The sequence below is a fragment of the Rhinolophus sinicus genome, chromosome 13 (assembly GCF_057876585.1).
Source record: "Rhinolophus sinicus isolate RSI-liver-muscle chromosome 13, RSI-T2T, whole genome shotgun sequence".
In the NCBI taxonomy this organism is placed as follows: domain Eukaryota; kingdom Metazoa; phylum Chordata; class Mammalia; order Chiroptera; family Rhinolophidae; genus Rhinolophus; species Rhinolophus sinicus.
The window spans coordinates 63185526-63210213 of NC_142513.1; the positions used below are offsets into that span (position 1 = coordinate 63185526).

The 24688-nt window shown below is 43.3% G+C and overlaps 1 protein-coding gene across 1 annotated transcript in view; it reads right to left on the minus strand.

Annotated features, from left to right (window-relative positions):
• ETFA (electron transfer flavoprotein subunit alpha) overlaps window positions 1-23824 on the minus strand; it is a 50435-nt gene extending 26611 nt beyond the window's left edge. The window contains exons 1-9 of the mRNA XM_088789421.1: window positions 23667-23824; window positions 16191-16337; window positions 13977-14058; window positions 13796-13878; window positions 10158-10257; window positions 9096-9206; window positions 8400-8501; window positions 7146-7214; window positions 2867-2949 (exon numbers count right to left, since the gene is read on the minus strand). Coding sequence (XP_088645547.1) covers window positions 2867-2949; window positions 7146-7214; window positions 8400-8501; window positions 9096-9206; window positions 10158-10257; window positions 13796-13878; window positions 13977-14058; window positions 16191-16337; window positions 23667-23705 — 816 coding nt within the window. The 5' untranslated portion in view covers window positions 23706-23824. The remainder of the gene's footprint in view (window positions 1-2866; window positions 2950-7145; window positions 7215-8399; window positions 8502-9095; window positions 9207-10157; window positions 10258-13795; window positions 13879-13976; window positions 14059-16190; window positions 16338-23666) is intronic.
• Window positions 23825-24688: the final 864 nt, after the last annotated feature.

Genomic DNA, 24688 nt, shown 5'->3' on the forward strand with positions numbered 1-24688 from the left:
ACTAACATTGGGTTGTCTTCCAAATATTGTTCTTCACTGAAAGGAACCAGAACTCCTGAGAGAAAAGACTGATTCCAGGGCTGGGACAGCAAAAGTAGAAAATGAGCCTGGAACATCTCATTGGGTCAGAAAGTAAGAAAGGGCTCCAAGAATGATGGGAACATGTCAAAGACATAGAAGTTGCCCTGAAGGGGTTCTCACTGGCCAAATGTGGGAGTTTCTTCATCAACAACAACAGATGCTCGCTCACTGAATAGAACGGGAACCGTGACGTCCACACTGATACACATAAACGAATAAACTGAAAGTTTCAGGCAAACTGGAAAATTCACTGCATTTCAAAGTAACTCCTCACAAATAATTTCTTAATCACAAAGGGAAAGCACTTGACAGTCGAGAGCTGTGACAGATATCAAATGATCAAAGTGAAGACCATCAGCAATAAGATAAAACGAAACTGCGTGCCACCTGCAGATGAACTATCACCGCTGTGATGTCCCTGTCAGAGACGTATGACCTACACTGAATTGTGAGGACACATCAGACAAACCCAAATGGAGGGACATTCTACTCTACAAACAATGTCTTATAATCGTCAAATGTACCACGGTCATGAAGGTCAAGGTAAGACTGGAACTATTTCTGATGGAAGGACACATGACAACATGTACCACGTGATTCTGAACTAGGTCCTTTTGGTGTAAAAAATAGGATCGGGACAGCTGGCGAACCTGAGCGGGTACGAATGCCACCACTGCTAGTGGCCTGACTTTAGAGGCTGAATAGTTAGTGGTCACGCAGGAGACCATCCGATGTATTAGGTGACAACTGGCCGTCAACTCAGCGACTTACTCTCAAATGGTCCCCAAAATGAAGGTTTTTGCTATGTACTTGCAAGGTTTCTGTAGACTTGAGATTGGTTCAAAAAACGTTTTAAAGCCTTAAACGCGCACGCACGCACACGCACGTGCACAGAGGCAGGCCTAACTTAGGCTTAATAAATTAGCATCTCTAGGGATTGTATGATTTATGTTAAAGAGAGTCTTCAAAGCATTTAATATATTTAAATTCCCTGTAAAATTTTCAATAATTCCATATTCATAGCCGTAAGGCTGAAGAAAGCTGACTGTCTGACATTTATTTTCAATACAGTTAAGGACGCCATTGGTCACTCCCTGTCACTGCTATGCCACTTAATAACAAGTGCTCCCTTTCCACCAACAGAAATAAAAGCTTCTTGTAGAAGTATTATTGATTAGAAAGGTTCTGAGTCTCGAGCTGTCTGCTCATTAAACATGGACAAACAAGATTTCCACAGAACGTGTGTGTGCCACACCTGATTAAATGCCAGGGAGGCTCGAGGTCACCTGCTCAGGGAGTAACAAGTGTGCATCACAGGCAAACAGGACACGTGGCTGTGTGACTTCTTAGTTTTTGTACCTATTGTAGATTCTGAGATGACCTTATCTGACTTCAAATAAGCTGAATAACACAAAAGTATTAACCGTAAGAGGAAACACCAATACATTAGATCTTATAAAAATTAAATTTCTGCTCATCAAAAGAAAATAGGGAAAAAATATTCATAGTACACGTATCCAACTAACATTTCATACACAGGTTAGATACAGAAGAGACGATAAAAGGAAAAAGAATCCAGTTTTAAAACGGGCAAAAGACCAAACAGGTATTTCCAAACATAACTTCCAAGAACAGACAACATTCTGACTATTTTGAAATTTGGAAAAGGACATCTGATAGAAAAGGGCACTGAGACAGATTTTTTTAATGGCTCTGATCTGACACAGGTTTCTCCACTATCCCAACACAGAGCGTTCCTCCAAAACCTTTTGTAAGCCAAAATGGTGTCAAACAAAGCAGCAGTTATTCATTTACATGTAAAACTTTTGGAGAGTTCCCGGTCCCAAAAATAACCTACCAAATCACACCAAATAACACGACACCTAAAATAACGTTAACTGCGCCAGGAGCCGCTGCCTCTGTACCTGCAGAACAAACACGGGTGTGATTTTCGCTTTTCACGTTTTTTCATAAAAGTAAAAATCCTCTTCAGACTTCCTTCAGTTCGCGAAAACCAGTACTAATGAAGGTCTCCGTAACAGCAGAGTGGCTGGACGCAAACTTTCGAAAAGTGGGGGGTACCTGGATCTTGTTTCGAAATAACATCAAAAACTCATTTTCTCCCTTCAATAAAGATTTAAACTGGCCTAGATTCCTATCCACTGAAAACTTGTATCACCTGAGAAATGTGAACAATCATTAGATACTATTACTGATTCAACTCGGAAACCAAAGCATTCCTTCTGTAAGTTTTGGACAGATTTAGCTGAAGAACTCCCCTGTATTACTCATCTATATGGATCAGAATTTGCAGAATTTCATGCAACCAGACAAAATATGGAAATAAAGCAGGTGTTCAGGAACTGTAAGACTACAACTGTCACTCACAGGTCCTGCATTCACAATTCTGTGTCTGTTAATACAGATTCACTGTTTTTACTGATTTTATAATATATAGGCTTTATGGTAAATGTCAATGTGAACTTATAAAACCCATTTCACAATAAAACACTGTTTTTACCAATTTTACATCTGGTGTTATAACATGGACTTGGCCAGTGTCCCACTGCTTTCAAAACTTCTGAACATCTTCTGGGTATAAGAACTGCCAAGCATTTTACTGAGACCAAGAAATCCACAGGCCCTGAGAGAACGCACTCACCATGTCGAGGGCTGACTGCTTAAGGAACGGGACAAAACCCAGATGACAGTTCAACAAATACATATAGATGTGGTTCTTACCCACCCCAGAATTTTGCAAAGCATGTTTCATTGCAGTACTTACCGGTGCCACTATTTTTCCTGTCTGTCCCACTTGCATGTCATTGGGAACGAAGCCAGCATCCACAGCAGCGCGAGAAGCACCAACTAAGGGGGAAAGAAAAATGTCATTTTTCTGAAGCACGACTACTCAGCTACTTGGGATATTTACTGATAAGTAAAACAAGACACCGATACAGTCCAGTTAGAAATGCACTGTCAGAAGGCCTTACTGTATCCACCACCAAGTCAATCCCCTTCGTTTCTCAACGGTTTTTAGTTTCAGGGTCATTGTCACTTTCGCCAATACTAGTCTTGTCTGAATTCTTGGAGATTTCAACAGCCTGGCTTCTCAGTTCCCTGAACACCTCTCCTCAGTTGCCTTGTCCTGCAGGCCACCTGAGCCACACCCCGCACCCCCAGCCTTTCCAGGACCAAGATCCCCCTTCCCAACGTGTCTCTGACTTGCGCTCTCCGGACGACCCCCTGTAGTACACAACTCCAACTCTGCTGACGCTGCTGGGACCTACAGTTCTACTCACTGTCCTCTCCCATCCTCATGGGCTCTTCTTTCTCACCCAGCTTCAATTCTGTGAGCAGAGACTCACCACGACTTTCATCTGACATCAGTTTCCTTGCCCTCCTCTGACATCGTCACACACATGGGAAACCTCCATCTCTGGGGCCCCGACTCAGCTATCACACCACCGTGTCCACACCTGTCCTCCTGTAATTCACCATCACCGGAACAAACCCCCAACACTCAGCCATGTTAACTGTGTTTTACTTTAAATAAACAGGCCTTCATTCTCTCACCCTTTCCTAAATGATAATTTCAGATCTTTCATTTCTCTCCAAACTTCCGATCCATCCTTACTTCAGCTTATGACCTCGCTTCCCTTTTCATTCAAACAACTGAAACAATCAGAAGAGACCGTCCACACGCTCCAGCTAACACTCACGTCAAGCTGCAGCTGTGTCCACATTCCCTCTAGTCCACTTGAAGACATCGCAGAAACTAGCCTCTCTCCTGTGTGGCCAATTTCCCTCTCGACCGGAGCGTTCCCATCAGCAGAGAAGCTTGCTACTATCTGTCCCATGTTTTAAAAAACCCTCTGCTGGTCCCATTCCGCCTCTAGCTGCTTTCTATTTCTCGGCTCTCCTATATCAAAATCCCACTAAAGAGTTATCTGTACTCCGTGTCTCCAATTCCAGGCCTCTCTCTGTCAAAAAACTTTCTTACTAAAACGTAACACACATTCAGAAAACCACACACATCACAAGTGCACTACTCAATGGCTTATCACACGTGAATACAGCCATGTCACCACTCCCTAGGACCACTATTTTAAACGCCCTCCGATCAGGTTTTTGCCCCACTGCTCCACTAACAGTGCTCCAAGTCACCAAGCGCCTCCAGGTGACTAAAGCCCGTAGTCACTTTCGGTCCCCCTCCCTTGACCTACTAGCAGCACTGGACACAGTGGTCACTCCTTCCCTTACTGAAACACTTCCCTGGACCCCAAACAGAAACTCTGTCCTGGTCTTCCAGCCTCACTCCTCACTCACTTTAGGTCTTCACTCTCCACACTTCTTAACCTCACAGCCTCCAGGGCTGAGTCCTGGGGCCTCTTTTTCATCTACACTCACTACCCTTGGTGATTTCACCCAGTTTCATGGCTTCAAAACCATCAAAGTGCCACTGACTCCCCCACATCTATCTATCTCTAGCGCAGACTTCTTCCACAAACCCCACAGTCGACTTTAGATGTCGACTATTAGACACCTCAAAACTTAAGGTACCCCAAACTGAACTCCTGACCTCTTCCGGCAAACGGCACACTTGGGACCGTGCCCATCTCAGCTAATGGCAACTCCATTCTACCAGCTGCCAGATCAGAACTTTCTCTCATAACCCATGTCCAATCTGTCAGGAAATCCCAATGGTTCTACCTCCCGAAATGACTTTCTCTCTACGTCTGCTGCTACTAACCTGGTCCAAACCACGAGCGTCTCTCACCTCAGGGACTGAAGAGCTGACTGACCTCCCTGTTAACTACACTTTCCCCTACAGTCTATTCTCAAAGCTGTAGCCAGAGCGATCCTTTTAGTAAGAGTCAGATCGGGTGACTTCTGCGCAAACCTTTCAGGAGTTCACATTTCAATCACAGAAAAGCCATCTCCTTACAAAAGCCTCCATGCCGTGTGGTCTGATCTCCTCACCCAGTCTCCTCTCGTCCTCCTTCCTCCTCTGTGCTTCCCCACCACCGGCCTCCCTGCTGCCCAGCACAGAGCAGACTTGCCAGCACAGGCCCAAGCCTGTGCACTTCACTGCTCCCTCTCCCAGAAACACAGCTGGCTTTCCCACCCCGTCCAAACCTTGTCCAGATGTCTCCTTCTCATTAAGGCCTACTCTGACCATCTTTTTAAAAACTGTAACTCCCTCCCCCTCCTTTACCTGTTCTATTATTTTCCACAGCATTTACCACCCTCTAAGATACAATACTATTGACTAATGTATTGTGTTTAGTGTCTGTGGTGGGCACAGAAATGGCCCCTCCAACAACGTACTCACTGTCTAATCCGCAGAACCCGTGGGTATTACCTATATGGCGGCAGACAGGATATAAAGTGAAGGATCCTGGGAGAAAGTGCTCAAAGGGCAAGCTAGATGGGCCCTAAATGTCACCACATGTATCCTCCTAAGAGGGACGCAGAAGGAGATGTGAGACAGACAGACAGAGGAGGCAGCGACATGAGGAAAGGCAGAGGTCAGGGTGATGGCGCCACAAACCCAAGATACCAGGGCAGCTGCAAGCAACTGGAAGAGGGAAAAACCGATGCGCCCAGAGGGGCATGGCCCTGATGACACCTGGATTTCAATACACCTCTGGACTCCTTTACTGTACAGTGATTTTCTGTTGTTTTAAGCCACCAAGTTTATGGCCATTTGTTCCAATAGCCACAGGAAACTAATACAAAGTCTAGTCTCACCCAAATAGAAACATAGCTTCTGCGAGGACCGACCTTTCTTATTTTGTTCTGTATTTCCCTGGTTCCTAAAACAGTGCCTGTCACATGGCAGATACTTGATATTCAATGAAAGAATAAATGAATGAAATAAGCTTTCTCAGTTAAATACTGCCATGATTAGAAAGTCAATATCACGGTTTTATTCACATAAAACCATTTCTGTTTCTGAGTATACATATTAGGTAATATAAAAGCATAGGAAAAGCCTAGAAAGTTATACACAAAACTCTTAAACGGGGGAGAACAGAATTGAGACTTCTGCAAAAAGAATATATTCACGTAAAAGTTGTATAAATAAAAACTAAAGTATTTTCAATTTTATGATTTTTTATAAAACAACATTCCATTCTCATCAACACACTTTTAAAATTTATTTTTAGTTACAGTTGACACGTAAGAGTCTCTTAGTTTCGGGTTACAGCACAGTGATTCCACATTTACATACCTCACAGAGCGACCACAATATGTCTGGTACCCATCGGTCCCCGGACAGTCACCACGCTATCACTGACCATACTCCCCGTGTTGCACTTTACGTCCCGTGACTTGTTTTATAAGGAGACGTCTGTCCTTTATCCCCTCACCCTTCTCCACCTACTCCCCGATCGCCTAACCTCACTCCCCTCTGGCAACCCTCAGTTTGTTCTGTGTCTATGAGTCTGTTTCTGTTTTGTTTGTTCATTTGTTTTGTATTTCAGGTTGCACATATAAATGAGATCACACAGGATTTGTCTTTCTCTGATTTATTTCACTCAGCACGATACCTTAGGTCCCTCCCTGTTGTCACAAATGGCAGGATTTCCTTCTTTTGTATGGCTCAGGAACTCATCAATACACTTTTTTTTTTTTTATCAATACACTTTTAATCACATGTCCTATCTTTCCTATAAATGGTTAACCACAGTTTTAAAATAATGTTAATTTCTATTAGTATGAGAGATTTATATTAGACCACCAATAAAGAGAAAAATAAGGGCATTCCTGGATCTGAAGTAGCACTGAAGCTGACTTTTAAATTAATTTGTAATGGAAAAAACTACTAAGATTTGGCAAATGTAACAGCGTCACATAAAGAATAAAAAAGAAAGAGGACACTCTCTCCTCACTGTCATACCATTTACTGAAGACTAAGAAAAACTGTTTTAGAGACAAAACTTAAAAAATCAGAGAAAGCAGAATAATTTGCAACCTTATACAGAAATGAAACAATGAAGAAAAATTATTGCCAATGGAAAGAAAGGGCACATTTTCTTACAAACGAAAACACCTACCTGCAGCATGCAGCTGATCTGCCAAATCATACAACAGCTTAAAGTTTTCTCCACTCTTCAAACCCCGGCCTCATTAAAAAAAGATGAAAAAACAAATGAAGTGAATACAAACTCCATTCTCCAAAAACGCGGCTACTCTGCATGCCTGAGAGATGGTTGTATTTCACAACTGCTGTGTTAAGCACGCCACCTCCTCTCTACAGCCTGTCCTGCCTTCCCCAACGACACCCTCAGCTTGTCCTGAGCTTGTGGACCCACACGCGCTCCACACTGTGATTAACCAGCCAGGTCACCTGCTACACACAGCCTTCACACTCAGTTTTCCCCACCACAGCGGAAACTCCTCCACTGCAGGATCCGTATCTAGCTTGGTCACTGCTATACCCAGAGCATTTAGCAAAACCACGGAATGACTGCATCAAGTTATTTATTATTTGAATGGAAGTCACTGCATGAGACTTCAAACTCCCAAACAGCAAGAACCCCTGCTTTTTCCTCTTTGTCTGCCCAGCACTGGGCAACGGGCCTGGCATAAAACAAGATACCCATAAACATTTCTTCAATAAATCAGTGAATAAAGGAGTCCGATATATCTTTCTGAAATATTACATTGTGTCGTCTCAATGCCCCTTGCAATACAAGGCTGTCTGGAAGCTTAATGATTTTGCTGGATGCTTAGTTTGGAAAGATTTTAAAATCACAGCAGACTATAAAAAGTTTGTATTCTTTTTAAATAAGGAGCGTGATACAAGTCTTATGCAGTCTATTGCAAGTCTATTGCAGTACTAATAGCTCTGATACTAAACATGGAGAAACTTTCAGAGAGTCTCTCCTGGAGAACCACCCACATGAATACCAGAGGTCTTCCGCAGTGAGTGTGGAGTGTGGGAGTCAAACAGCGTGGCCCTGAGATCCCAACCCATTCTCTTTATGACTCAGAAGCCAACCATACTCCAGAATAACAAGGACGTCAGTACAACAAAGACACCAAGTGTCAAAGTTACATAGGTGAGATTTGTACCATGCCCCCCTGCTGCCAGCCACACAGACTGGCAAAAGGAAAGCCCAAATTGTATACTAAGCTCAGGATTCCATCTTCCTAATTGGTAAAATGGGAATAATACTTGCAACTTACCTACGTCTTACATTTGGGGAGAAAAAAATCTGTGCTTCCCTAAAATAAATATTAATAATACTGAAGTATTTCAAGTTTAGATCATCTTTTAAAATTAATACATTACAAATCTCACTTACCACCAGATACCACCACTTTGGCACCAGTTAGCTCTGGTCGATCACTTTTTGTTAATTTCTGGTCAAGCCATTCTGATATCCCCACTGGAGAGGGACTTGATGCTACACACATTGATATGTAAAACAAAACAGTGACTATGAGTTGAAGTTCTAAAATAATCATTTTTAAGAGAAACACACAAAGAATTCCATGAAACTTAAGTTTGTTTGTTACTGTGAATTTTCTGTGCTCCTCCTTTCATTCTCTTTGATTTTTTGAAAAACTTGAAGGGACTAAATTCCAGCCTCCTTCACCTCGTTAGCTGTACGACTTTTGAGAGTCATTTGATGCTGAGTCTGTCTGTCACACGGGAATAACCCTCTCTCTATGCAGTTCAAAGAAGATACTGTCTATGTTACAGTGTGACGCCGTCTGCACATTTGCTATTACATTCTTCCACTGCACTGAATCTCCCAAGTGCCGTACTGGGAACCAGGAAGAGGAGAGCAAAGAATCTCAGCATCAGTGTAACAGATTCATGTTTGGGACCCTTTCATCTACCCAAGCAACTGCCCTAGGACCAAAGGTGGTACCAAAAAAGCATACTGTGAATTGTTTCCTATTTCTGTACAACCTTGGGGACCACATCTGACACCATTCTACCTGTGATCTGGAAACAAGACACAAAAGCAAGCACAGCCCAGACAGACACTCACCCGTTTCTGAACTGGCGCTGCCACCACTTGTAGCTGCAGCTTCAAAAGATGTTCCTCGCACAGAAAACACCTTCACTTTCTCGTCACACTTCACGGTGCAAATAGCATTTCCTGAAATACACAATTTAAAACAACAACCATGAAAGGCAACAAAGACGTATTCCTGTGAGGCTCAGAACTTACTTCACAAAGACAAGGCAGAAGTGACTGTGTGACAGTGGCTTTCCACCTCTCCTGAGTGTAGGAAAGAGACCCGTAACACTAAAGAAACGAATCAGTAGGTATCTCACCTTGGATGTCTTTAGAAATAACAGGACACGAGCTGACCTGTCTGGAAGCAAGTAACTGGAATAGACAGCCCCACTGATAAGGTACATTCTTCCTCAAAGGAATACAAGGAAAAGCTTCCTTCTCCAAAAACAACAAAATCAGCGACAACTGTATGAGCTGCAACAACTTAGAAAGAATGACGCTATTTGCATGCTTACGGAGGGAAGGGAGAGAAAACATGATACGGCACAAAGAACACGTGTGATGTGCCAAAATTTTTAAAGGATCTAGCAACCACAGTAAGACTGTCCTAAACTATGACCCATTATTTCCCCTCAAACACTACTAAAGATGAAAGATCTGATTTGAGAATTGACCATCTAATCACAGAGACCAGTGTGCTTAGCAAAAGGTCACTCCACCAAAGGGACACTGAAAGGAACATCTTAATGCAGATGACAATGTAAGAGAAGCAGCAAAGAAGATCCTTTTTTTAAATAGAAAGTTTTGCTTTTCCAGGTGCCACTTACAAAATACACTGAGTAGTGAATCCACTGTTTATGGATCACTGCACAAACCTCATCTGTGAACCGAACGACCAGGAGGGAAACACTATCAGAGAGGACGTCTTGTCATGGTTGAGCAGCAATTCCACCGCTAAGATGTTTCCCAGAAACATTTAAGATGGTCCATTTAAAGCAAGTCTACGACTTTTATTAGAAAATACAGTCTTCGAGATTAACTTCTGCTTTTAACATGTTGAATAATTAATTATTTTCCTTGGCTACTCACCTGCATAAATAGTTCTCACAAACGTGTCAGGTGACTTGATCCCAATGATGTCAGAAATTGGGGCAACATCAAGTTTGGCTGCTATTCTGGGCAAAAGATTCTAAAAGCAAAATAAGCAGTAAGTTAGATAGGCGCATGCTGTGGGCTATAAACTATCAGCAGTAACATTCTCTAACTGCATATTCTGTACAAATTTTAATTTAAATACGTGGTATTTCACATACGTCTTTAGACACACTACAACTTCAAACACAACTTTTCGGACTGTCTTTGAGATGAAGGAAGTCTGCCATTACTCTAACTATATTAAGAGTTTATGAGTTTTACATTAATAAGTCACCTTAATTCAGTATGTTGAATTATGAGATATGGTATTTGCTTTAATGAGCATCACTTAGAAAGTGTGAGTTGTGGATTACTGAATTAAGATAAGAAAATGTTTAGAAGAGTAGTAAAATTATCAAATACTAAAAAACAATCTACTTGTATATATTTACTTGACGTATATAAAAGATTTCAAAGCAGGTATTTTTCCTTTCAGAAAATCATTGCATTAAAAATAAAAATCAAAACAAACCTAAATGTCCACCAACAGGAGATAGGTTTACAAATCATCCCTATAAAGTAATCCTATATAACCATAAAAATAACATCAGAAGGCTGAAGCACAGCCTGTACAGTACGCATAAAAAGAGCAACAGAAATTAGCACACACGTTTTTCCTGGCACATATATCACATCTGTGGGATGGATACACGTGCTAACTTTGCTCTCACGAGCAGGGTCACTGGGAAAGCCACGGTATCCCCAGGTCTCAGTCACCTCACCATAAGAGGAAGAGAATCCCTGTGCTCCCAGTCTAAACTTCTCAGACCCTAGGGCTCTCACACAGAGGCGGTTAGTGACGACTGAGTAGCCATACTCTCCAGACTCAGATTCTCTTACATGGTGACATCATCTGAATGTAATCAAAAAAGTGAAGTGTTGCTTTTATCACACAAAGAGTAAAGCTGAATTCTACACTGCTGTTTACAGAGCTTACTCCCTGAACCTCCTAAACTCGGTACATGATACCACCCCTAGTGGGCAAACTCTCACTATAACAGCATTCCAGTTCCTCTCCTCTTTCCACACCAAACCCTCTCTGTTCTCTAAGAATTCGCCAGGATTACCTTCTATTTCATCCTTCCACATGCATATAAAATTACACTATTTAAATGGCAATAACATGTATTTCATTTTAAATTAATGTATATTGAACATATATACCCCTCAACTATTTAAGGAATATATAAGGACCCCAAGGGCAGAGGTTTTACGTCTTCTATTTCTCTTGTGTGCGTAATCCATATCTAGTAAGTGGTTCCATATACACTGATGGTAACAAGGGGTAACAGCCTGAGTCATTTTCCTGTTGTCACACTTCCCATAGGAAAGATTTTCTACTTTTCAGTTTGGCACCTACATTACAGAGTAATCCTCTTTCAACCAAGGTAGAAGAGCTAGTGAAAAGTACTGTAGTTTATAAAACCACAATTAGAAAACATTAAGATGTCACAGAAAATAAAGAGTCTGAATTTATGTGATGCAGCAAAAGCAGTTCTAAGAGGGAAGTTCATAGCTATGCAGGACTACCTCAAGAAACAAGAAAAATCGCAAATACACAATCTAACCTTACACATAAAGGAACTAGAAAAAGAAGAATGTCATACATGTCTGTGTAACATCTTACTTACAGTTACTAAACCCCATATGAAAATGGAAAAACTTATAAAAGAACTTAAGATAAAAGAACAATTGTTCATTAAACTCATATGTTTACATTATGGTTGAGGATTCTGTCACTGCATAGAAATTCTATTAACCTTAGAAGAAAAAATTTAAGGAATTCAAAGTGATTGTTCCAGAGTTTAAAAACCAGCGAGAGCAATGTGCATGAGGACTGGCAGGAGGCCCCACATGCTTGCGGTGATTCGTGTGGAGAAGCCAACACTGTGCCACAGACAGACATTCACAAACACCACTCCTTTTGTAAGTAAAGAGGTTGATGTATTGGGAGCTCACTGCTATAGCCACTCGACATGGCTGGTCGATGAAAAAGCTTGAATCTTAGTCCCCAAACTCATATTTAAAAATCAATTACAACAGAATTGCAAATGTAAAAGAAAAAAGTCACATCAAGACAATACAAATAAGAAATAAAAATGACTAGAAATAAAAATGACCAGGAAAAGATGTTTGATCTACCAATTAGGGAAATGCAAAATTTAAAGAGATACTATTTTTTTCACCCATCAGATTAGAGGCAATGCTAAAAGACACAATACCCAGTGTTGGCAAGATACTCTCATATGCTAGTGGTGGAGTGTAGCATGAGGCATCCTTTTAAAAGAGGAATCTAACAACATACGTCCAAATTTTAAAAGCACATAGTCTCTGACCCAGCTATTTCACTTTCAGAACTCTGTTCTAAATAAACACCGGCACGTGTATATACAGATGCATGAACAGGGATGTTTTCTTGCAGCAAAGTTTATAACTGCAAACTATTACAAACAACCTAACTGTCCCCCCTTGCCTACATACGGAATATTATGCAGCCCTAAAAAGAGAGATGGACACATGAGCAAATATTTCAAGACACACTCTTAAGTAAAAACCACTAGTCATAAAACAATCCATGTTATATTATCTCATTTTAGAAAAAAACAAACAAAAAACCGTAAAAAACTGTACATGTATTATAACTTGAAAATACATAGAAAGAGCACTAAAGAGTGAACAATTGTTGACACCTGTAACTTTTGAAGAGGGAAGGTGTTGGGAATAAGAAAGGGGGCTTTGATATCTTGCTCGGCATACTGCATTTCAGTATGCATCCTTTATAATAGAATCTGTTTGTGTACAGCTTAATTTAGAATCTCTAAAAGTAAAAATAAAAATGAAAAACTGAAGCTTACGAAGAAGGGGATCAAAGAAAAGAAAGCTGGGATAACACTCACGGCCAGAGAGGAGAAAGACCCACGGACAAATTCCTTCTCTTGGGCTCCCCCTCCCTTTCCCCCTTTTTTAAAACTTCATCCAGACACTACCCATCTGATAGCACATTCTTTCTTCAGACATATCACAATGCAGATGATCAAACTACAGCTATCTTTAGCCCAAAGATGTCTTCACCACACACACCTTCCCAAATCCCCCAAGTAGGTAAAAGTTGGCCTTTATAAATATGCACCAGCCACCCAAACAACCCATCTCGAAAGATGGGTTAGTAACACCAATGACATTTACGGACACACAGAGATACTTCAACATGTCTTTAAATAATCATGTTTGTAAGTAGCCAAAACAGTTTTCTGCATGACAAAATCTGAAAATCCGGAGTGGCATTTTAATAAATTATGACAAAATCTTAAAAGAACAGAGTTGTCTCTGTGACAAAATCTGAAAACCTGGCTGGAGATGGCATTTTAACAGAAATGATACAATCTTGAAAGAATACCATTCAGCGAAACTACCACACTCACTCAGCAGGTCAGGATGAGCTACCTACACAAAGCCTGCTGCACAGTTCGGGCACAGTGAGCCCCAGCCCTTCCGAGGATGACATCAGAGCCCACACGCCCCCATCTCCTCACCTTTCCGAAGGCAGACGCTCCAGCACAGATGTGTGTGTAACCAAACTGCTTCTGAGTTGCCAGGACCAGTGGCGTCAGCTCCTCTGAGGATTAAACACACCTCATGAATCCAGCTCCTGACATTCCCACGCACACTACTCGAGAACCATACGCACAGGGCACCTCCCACCGGGAGCCTCACCTGGAAGGAGGCCCTTGTAGGCGTCATGTTGGGCCACCAGCACCTTCCCAACACCGGCTACTCCGCAGAGATCTTGTGCCACCTACGAATGATTGACAGAGGTTCTGATCATCCATCCCCGGAAAGTGCAAACAAAGCCAGCGCTACAAGTGTCAGCAGGTGTGACATCTTCACACCCAACTGTAAAAACTATCATATCAGCACAAGGGCCACTGAGGAATAAAACAATATACTCTTTAACCAAGAAAATCTTACACCACTTGATCTAACTGCCCACTGACCTTAAACAAAAATCCTGCCTTGAAAAAGAAAAGTACGAATTGATACACCACAATCAACAAAGCTCTCTATTCAAATGTAGTTGTCAGCTGTCCTCTTTACCTCTCATTCAATGCAAGTACAAATTCACGATCTTAAAAATGGTGAAAATGAGGCAACCGTTAGGATCCCTTTGACGCTCACAACAGTCACACAGCCAGTACCTTTCAGACTTAGGGTTTCTTAGGGGTAAAGAGCAGGTCACAGCATTTTATCTGGTAATAATAATTTCTGCTGATGTCAAAATCAGTGAACCTGGGCACGACAGAAAATTTCACATACGGTCACTGTGAACCCCTGAGTTCCTGCCTATCTAAATATATTTATCTATGAGGAAACAAAATATTTTCTATTTTAGTTGCTCATTTTTTCCTATTTGGATCAAATTTCCTGTATACAGAATGCAGTTAGAATTCCCTTCGTATTAGGTTGGTGCAAAAGTAATTGCGGGTTTTGCAATTATTTTTAACCTTTGAAACCACAATTACTTTGGCACCAACCTAGTAAGTCTGCAATTACAGCCTGCTGGCTTCTGCCTTAGCAGAAACAGGCAATCACAGGGCGGTCTTCTGTCTTCTTGCAACCACCACACTGACTCACTGAGGAGCGATGTAAAGGGCCGTGTTTCCATGCCCCGGGATGGGCAAGGTGGCAGCGGTGTGCACTGCCGCAGCAGCACGCAAGGCCCCCCTCCGCACCACGCACTGGCCGGCAGACTGCGCTGTGCTAGCCAAACCCTCCTTGCTCACCGGCACCATGGGAAGAGTCACTCGCTGCTTATAGACAGCAGTCCCGAACCACGACCTGCCCAGGCCAGGAACAGTCTCTTTACACGGGCGCTCGTGGCTTTTTAAGATTTCTTTAAGAAAACCGTGACTTAAGAGATGATCTCTGCCTTTTCTCAAAACAGTGTACATAAGATAGCATTTCGAACATTTTTTCAACTAATATTAGAATAATTATTCACAATCAAGCAAAATAAGCAATGAAACCCACAACCTGTACATCTGAAAGGCAGGCACCCAGAAAAGATAGCACAGCCAGATCATACGAGTGTCAACTACATAAGACTCCAATACACGTAATTTAACCCCACACCTGCCAGACACCAATTTCATGCAAGAAACAGAAGCAACACTGGCATTCCGAACCTCATTACATCGCATGCTCTGCATCCATGCCATTTAATAAAAACTACATAGGATTCTCTAGAAAGAAGCCTGTGCTCTCCAGACGTCTTCCTCGGAGGTCCACGCCCCCAACTAAACCACACACTGGGTGACTGCTGTGTGGTGTGAGAGGGAAATGGTGGCTCAAGCTGCCTACGTTTAACTGAAGCACAATTTCAACAACGCTGCAGCCCAGTGGTACAGACCCTGCAAACCCTACCAGGGGGCTGGTTTACAAAGCTGTCACTGTCCTATTTCAACAAGAAAAACGAAGAATGTCTTTCTGTGCCCAGCTACAGTTTGGAAAGCACAGTACTACTTCCATTTGAGTTCTCCTAACCATGAAAAAGTAACACCCATGACACGTTGTCCAGCTTTACCCCTCACAGGCATTAAAAGCAATCAGGAGGCACATTCATCAATACGGAAAAGGAACCGGTCATTAGCCTCAGAGGGGCTCAAACATTATCCTTCTACTTGGTACCTGATGGCCCACGATGGTGCCAGGGGAACTAAATCAAGTAGTCCACCTCATTGCAAAAGATAAAATGCTTAGTGAGCAAACGTAGTTCCTTTTTCACACGTAGGGATGATTGTGACACTGGTCATTTAATGAGGCTGAGAGCCCAGTTTGGATTACAGTCCTCACCATAATTCTCTGTTGCCATCATTCCCTGTCTTTTGATGGAGATTATATTTGCTATGATTGACCTTAAAAATTTCTCACCTTGTCACATTTGGTCCCAGCCACTAAGCAGGACACTTCACCTCCCAGACGTTTGGCTGCAGTGATAGCATTTAATGTAACGGGTGCTAGGGTATCGTTTGCATGCTCAGCTATCACCAGGGTACTCTGAAATCGTAGCAAGGAGGCCTAAAAAGGGAGAAAACGGAAAAGAATGTTGTAATACAAATAGTTTTTTCTTTTTTACTGACTGTTAAGCATGTGTGCTTTAAAGAAAACTGTATGCAATATTCAGTTCTATACATGCATTTATGAAATACTTGCTCAGTGGCAAAATTGGGCTCTTATGTCTATAACTCTATTACTAATATTCATACCTAATAAGAACAGAAAATGCAAATTAGTGTTCTACTGTTAAAACTTTTTAAAAAATTATTTCAAAACATTTTTTCCATTAATCTACGATTGATGAGAAACAGTTATTGTATACAAATTTAAAATCCTTAAACAGAACATGTGAGTATCAATCTAGGACTCAAACTATTGCCAATTGCATTCACTTGCAGTAATGCTGCTAAAGAACACAGAACATCCAGAAATAACGGGTCTGAAATCAGTTACTCAAGTTGATTTCTATTGTTTCAGGCAAAATGCATTCAATGCCAAAATAACTGAAAATGTAAATGTCTTTAAAACAACACATACAGCAATTTTGCTGAGGTTTCAACTGTTCAAATATGCTTCCAAATTGAAAGAAAAAAAAAAGCTTCTAGACAGTACCTTAAAACCAAACGTTACCCACCCATACCCACTGTAGACTATCAAGACACCGGCAACAGCTCAAGGTCATCTAGAAAGACTTCAAACACCAGGCACACAAAAATGAACAAAAACAGTCCCTGCACTCAAAAATGTCAAGGGAAATAAGACCCATTCAGAACAGTTTTTCAATTAACAAAGAGATCCAAAACGTTGGAGGCTGCAGGTCATGAAGTAGAAAAGCAAGAGAAAGGAAGGAAGTTTAAGTATTCCTGTCATGTGAAAAGGTGAGAGAGGGTGCCACAGGCATGAGGAAAGAAGCAAATTTCGGAACTACCTTTGTGGGAAAGAAACGGCAATAAAGCAATGAGAAAAGGAGGCAGCGATGGTTGACTGGCATGGTTGCATGGCTTCATTGAGCAATCATCTTCAGATCTGGAGTTGGAGTGCAGAAGCATAATATAAAATTGACCCAGAGCTGGACATTTACAAGGAGGGTATGAATGAAGGGAAGGCAGGCACAGGGACATAATGCTGGTTAACAACAAAACCGACAAAACACTTTTTTTTCATTTACTACATTGTAAATATCAATTGCTGTATTAGTTTAACCAGTCTCTGTAGTCAGTTGGGTTATTAATAATGTAATACTATTATAAATAATGCAAAGAGCACCCTCAGAGCTAAATCTCTGCACTCATCTCAACCTGTGAGAGTGCCTAGTAGTCTAGAAAGACACTCTGATTGGAACCTGGCCAGACTGTAGTCTAGCTGCTCTGCTTCCACAGAAAACTAAGCCAGGTTCTGCTCAACCTTCAACACGATAGGGACCCCTCTCCCCTAGGCTTCCTCCCTCTACTGTTTCACCCACTTTCTCCTCAGCCCTCTAAACCCGTCTACCACTGTGAACGCAATACCGGAGCCAGAACTAGGGGCCAGAGACCCTAGGGCAAGACTTCCAGGGGTAGAAATGCCTCCCCAGCTGGGGAGAGGAAGGGCAGAGCACAGCTGTGCCTGTGGGAAGAATCACTGCAAAGTGTCAATGGAGGACATTCCTTTTTCCTCCCTTGTTTATTCAAAGGGAGCAAGGAAGGGGAGAAAATGAGACTTTTGAGAGATTTGTTGTTGCAAATCAAGTACCTGTTTGTATAACTTTTTATTTTCTACAATAAAAATTTGCCTTCTTAGGGGAGATAAAGTTTAGGTTAGAAATCTTTATGCACATCTTAAGGTACTTTTCTTTTAACAAATTCCTACAGGTAGAAGAGATGCATCAAGAGGTAGGTACACTTTTCAATGTTTTTAATACTGACTGATGCACACTGTTTTCCAGAAAAGTTGTAGCAAATCACAAGAATTCACAATTCCTGGGATGGGATGAAAGTTGTCAGAAGGTAAATACCATACCTGCTCATTTTTGTATCTCCAGACTCTAATACAATGCTTTATTCCAATAAATAGCTGTAGAATTATACGTTACTTCCCTTCTTCAATCAGAAGGGCACACTATGTCGTGAAGAGCTTTGTAATTAGGACCCAATGGCATAATTTATTATTTAAATCACATTTCACAAGAATTGCCAATAATAAATTAGTACCAATATATATCAGACACCAATTTTTTTATTACGTTTCACACATCATTTACCATAAAAATTATGAGATTTCCATCAACATTTGGAGAATAAATCCAAGATTTGGTGGCAGAAGGCCCATATTTGATGTAAATCATAGTTCTATCAACAGATAAACGAGGGAGTTCTCCTTAGGCATCCTCCAGCTTTAGAACTTCCAAGGGGACATTGACAAAGCGTGCGTGTCTGTGTGCATGCATGTGTGTATATGTGCGGCGTGTGCGTACATGTGTATGCGTGTCTGTGTGGCATGTGCATGCGTGTGTGCGATCTTACTTAAAACTCATAAAAACTCTATGATGCAGGTACCATCATTACCCTGACTTTGCAGCTGATGAAGCTGGAGCTACACGGGTAGGAAGCAGAGCCAGGTTAAAAGTCCAGGTCATCAGACTCCAGATTTGGTGTTTTCATTACCACTCCCATCGAAGCAGCACCACTTTAACTGCTTTATATATGGGTCGTTTCTGTAGGATTTCAGTTAGCAAATACTCTGCTTTAAAAAAAAAAATCACTCTTCAATAAGAAAAAAGACATCCACAGCCTCTTTTCCAGCTATAAAAATTCGATAACCCTAAAATCCTACTTTAAGGAGAAGAGTGGTATAGAATACCCCTAAAGATTCAGAAAGCACAGGTCCATTACTGAAAAGGTTTTTAAACAAAAGTCATTTTGTTATTTTATCTTATGTCCCACTGCATCTGTATTTTTTGGGGCCCTCTTTTTCATGGAGAAAAGCAGCCACATTCTTAAACATTTGAAAATAATTATTGCAATACTGAATAAGGTAACCACGGAGAAAGGACTCTCCATCTCTTCAAAACACTGCTGCTTAAATCAAGATTAATAAATGCAGGCTGCTGTCACCATAAATTCTTCATCACCAACCTTACTGGGGGCCCTCACAATGGCCTGGCCCTGTTGCTATAACTGTACTCGCTGGCACTCTCACTCACTCTCCACGCCATTCCTCAGATATGCTCTTCTGATGTGCCTCGGACCGGGAAGCAGTGTGTTCCCGACGTCAGCAGTCTCACCTCCTACTACACAATGAAAACCGAGGCCCAGGCCGACAGAAAAGACCTGCCCCCGTCCTGCTCTCCACCCCGGAACCCTCGCTCTGCAAGTCCTTCCCCCAGGATCTGATCTCTTTATCTTATTCCATCCTCTCAAATCTACTCAAACTTCTTTATTTTATCTCCTCTCAGTAATGTCTCCTATGTGCTCCTTCCGGGGAAACATTTAAACAAGTTCAAGGCTCTCCCGATTTAATGAATCCCCAAATTAAAAACCCACTACCTGACCGTCCACTCCAGTTCTCTAATTCCTCATCTGCCACTCACACCTCAACTTCAGCAAATGAAATACTATTCAGCACACACACAAAAAGTTATCACCATGAAAAGACCTGGAGGAACCTTAAATGTAAGTGAAAGAAGGCAGCCTGAAAAGGCTACACACTGTACTGTGCCACCTATGCGACAGGCTGGCAAGGCAAAGCTATGGACAGAGAAAAAAGATCAGTGGTTGCCAGGGGCTGGGGGAGAGGGGGATGCACAGGCAGAACTCCGAGGTTTGCAGGGCTGTGAAGCCACTGCACATGATACTGTAACGATGGACACAGGTCTTTATCCCACAGAAGGCACAACACCGAGAGTGACCCCTAATGTGAACTATGGACTCTGGGTGATAATGTGTCGTGCAGGTTTAGCTACTGTAACAGATGTAGCATCTGGTGGGAGACCCTGATAGTGAGGAAGGCTGGGGGGTGTGGGGGTGCTGTACGCCTTCTGCTCGATTCTGCTGTGAACCCGAAACTCCTCCAAAACAATAGTCCATTTAAAAAATCTGCTGCTGCTTTAAAAACATCCTTATAATACTCTACTCTGTACACTGAACTATGAAAACAATTTTAAGACTCTAGGTCGGCCATTTTCCAAGGCCACTCATGTGAGCCACAGAAAATGAGATGACTGTTTTCCTCACTGTCCCCAAAATAAACATGGCTAGGTAGGAATATTCTAGACACACAGGTGAGAAGTTAATTCGTTACATACAGTGGATGCCCTAAGAAGACAAATGCTCGCTGCCACCTTAAACTGTCCTCCTTGCAAGTGTGGGTGTGCACGTTTTCTGGAGCTCGCTCCTAGGCACATATCCAGGAAGCACCAAGAAATGAGGGTGGGGGTGCTGAATGCCATCAAAAGGCAGGTCTCCGCTGCCAGTCCCAGCTGCCGCACCAGGAGCCCTGGAGCTGGGGTGGGTTAAAGGGGTCACCATCCTCCCTTCACCTTCTCAGACAAACTGCTTAAAAATTAGGTCAGTGCCCTCCACCTCTGCGGCCTCACCTCCTGTTCTCCTCTACCCACAGCAAACTGACTTTCATTTCTACTACAACAACGAATCCACCCTCTTCAAAGTTACCCAAACCTCGCCACAGCTAAGTCCAATGAACACATTTGGGTCCTTCTTCTCTTATTCAACCTTAACAGTTTTTGACCGCACTTTTAGGAGCAACCAAGATGATACATGGCTCAGGAGTTCCTTCCACATGTGCTAGAAAGAAAGAAAAAAAAAAGGCTGAACTCTAACTCCTTACTTTACCCTTACAAACCCACTCAAAACCAAGAATAATTTGAACCAAGTCCCCCACTATCTTTGAAAACCAAGTGGCACAAAGGTTAAGGGTGTGTGTGTGTGTCTTTTTGCTTCTTCACTCAAAAACTAAAAAGCAGGACTAAGCTATAAAATCTTCCCAAGTTCTACTAAAAAATGTAATGTACAATGAAAGTCACCTGTCCCTACTTTAACATACATTTTGCAATAATAAAGTGTATATTACATTTCTGTACTTAACCTAAGTAACTTACTTTAACCTCTTTGGTAATATGGTACCTTTTAATCATGATCAGTAATGTCATATGACATTGATTATAATATTAAAACAGTCAATTTACTTCACTTTGAAAATAGACAAGACTCTTAGTAGACACACTGGCAGGCAGCATAATTTTACCGAATTCACCTTATGCAATAAATCTTTTAGGACCACATCAAAAATGGCTTTTTTCTTTTAAAAGAAATTAAAATTTGCACGAGAATTAGAGCTCAATCTCCTTCACCAACACTAAACCATGGACTCTGAAAAATGTCATGTTCCTTCATACTGGTTTCCCAGGTTCTGAATCATGACAGATATGCCTTCCTCTCTGGCAATAAACACAGGAACACTCCAATGACCTTGAGAAGTGTTGCTTCACTCTCCACATAAGATATTTCTTTGGTATCCTATTAGTCAACAAATTAATGTCAAATGCAAATAAAATTATACTGACTCAGATTAATAGCCCCGCAAGAATGCTAACTAACTGCAAACACCTGCTGCCTGTTTTCCTCTTAGTGTGTTCTCGAGCTCTCTACTGCAGATGTAAAATACCGCTTTCATTAATAGATGACATTGAGGAGCCCGCCCCCCCCCCCCCAAAGGTGAAGGATTTTGCTCTCAAGCACAAATATGTGAAAACTGGAAATGGAACATAAAAACCAAACGCAAGTCATTTAACTTACATTCTTACAGTTTAAGGTATCTCTTTTTTTTCATTAATTGTGGTAAAAAAACACATCACAAAATTTACCATCTTACACATTTTAAAGTGTAGTATAGTAGTGTTAGCTATATTCACATTGTTTTGTTCACAGTTCAAGGTAATCTTTTCAATCCTTCAATTATTAATACACTTGAAAATGAAATCTCTCAAATAACCCTAATGACTTTAGAGCAGCTACGTGACTTAGTTTGACTTCAAATTTTAAAAATAAATCAAGGTCAAAGTCTGTGGCAAACCACCATAAAGATTTGGAAATACTGCCTATGTATCTTGGCAAACTGTGTTAACAGTGATTATTGAAGTTAATCACTTTATTTTCTACTAGCTCTACAAAATGAGTATTAAAGGGTCCCACCACAATTATCTCACTCGTGCCAGACTTCTAACCTGGTCACAAAACTACCTTCCAGTTACTGCACAGATAAGTGCTTTCCTGCAAGTCTGGCTCAGATACCTGGAATTTTCCCAAATCCACGACTTCAACTTGTGTCTAGATCCTCCGAGGAAATAAATCTCCTGGGGGAAAAGACTGAACGCTGCCATGAAGGATGCGGGTTTGAACTTTGTGGTAGGTGGCAGGGAGGCTGGGGAAGATGTTTCATGGAACAAGGACTACACAAGGGCCTACAGATATCCAGCAAGGCTGCCAGCGATGTCCCAGAGAAAACCCCGGCGGTGAACGGGAAAACACACACAAGGTGCACAGCAAGGACAAAACGTCAGCAAAGTTTCCGACTCAGGCTTCGCAATCTCTTTCCCATCCAACCTAAGTGTAAACTAGGAACCCTGCAGAAACCACAGTGCGACTTGTTGCTTGACTTGCAGTCGATGTCCAGCTACTGCTGTCCCTCTGCCTTAGGATAAAAGACGTTTCTACCGGTTTTCTCACGCAGTTAGCGACGCAGACGGTAAACTCAGGACGTGTCGCCGGGGGAAGCCGCTAACACGCACCGCCCCCACGGTCGCCCCGCTGTTGAACAACCCGCAGCGGGCGCCAGCTGTCCTCCCGGACGCACCGCCCGAGCTCGGCGCGGCCCGGGGCGCGCTCCCGCAGCCAGCGGCCCTTCGCCCCGCGCTCCAGGCGAGCGCGTTCGCGCGGCCACACAGGCCCAGTGCACATGTTTCCCTCTCCCAGAAACGTCCGCTTCCAGGCTTCACGCTCTTTCCCAGAGAAAGAGCATCCCAGCGGCGACATCTCCCCCTGGGGGAGCGCGGCCTGTTCCCCCCAAGTGTGGAGAACCTGGCGGCACCGAGGCCCGGTGTGGGGGACAGGCAGGGGGACCAGCAGGCGCGCAGGTGGCCTTTTCGGGGTCACCCTGGGCCCCGCCCTCTGACCTCGGCCCCGCAAGGAGTCAGGGCAGCCCCAGAACTTTGGGACCGAGGCCAGGCCGGGCTGGGCCTGCTCGCGCGACGGCCAATCAGGTCTGTGCGAGCCGGTGGCCGTCGCCGACACCGTCCAAGGGAGGCAGGCTGAGGCTGGACCGTCACCGGGCTCGGCCCTCCCCGCCCGGACTCACCGCCCGCCGGAGCCGCCGAGGAGCCGCTGCTCGAAACATGGTGTCCGCTCCCGGTCTCCTCAGAACAGTCTGCCTCACCGCCGCGAGCCGCGGACTCACCCGTCAGCGCCACCCGTCAATCACCGCAACGCTCGCGAGACGCGCGAGCTCGCCGCTCCTACCTGCCCATTGGGCGGTCGCGCAGCCAATGGGGACGGCGCAAAGTTAGGGGCCGGGTTTGAGACTAGGGCAAAGGTGAGGCGGCTCTGCCCGGGGCGCTGGAGCGGCGGGGCGGGCAGCCTCCCAGGCCCGGCCCCGCCCGCCCCGCCCCTGCGCCGACGACGTCACTCTCCCGGCTCCCAGCCCTCTGAAGTCCGCCCCTGTCTTTCCAAGTAGTCCCATACCCACGCTACACCTGCAACTGCTAAACACATTTTCCAAGTCCGGGGAATGCAAGACTGTGGATAGTAGAATGCGTAACACGTTGACCTCACCAGACTCTGGAGAAACACACAAGTAAACGTATCACTCCTGCTGTGGGAGGAGGGATGCGCCGAATGGGTGATATTTGAGCTGGGTTCCAGGGGAAGGAACAGTGTGGGCACAAAACAGGCAGGGATCCTGACGGGAAGGTGCAAGATGTCACTCAGGGTGTCATGCGGTGTCTCTAGTCCTGCTCCCCGCACTAGAACGCAAGGTAGGTAGGGCGAGGCCAAAAAGGAACACCCACGGAGCCATAGGTAGGGGAGTCACACCACTCGTCCCGCTGGCTGCTGGGTGGGAGACACAGGAAGCAGGAGCCACACCATCCGCAACCCGTCAGCCCCTTTTCTGTCAACCAGCCTCACTTGTTAACTGCAATCCGCCCTTGCTAGCTTAACCACGGCAGCTGTATCAGTGGCTAACAGCTAACCGGTAACAGCTGATGACCATCTAGTACCTGAGCCAACACCTTTCCACCTGAGGCCGAGAGCCTGGAAACTGCTCTCCTAGCTCTGTCCCCACAAAGGACAAGGGGCAGGACTCTGCTGCCAGCAAGAGGC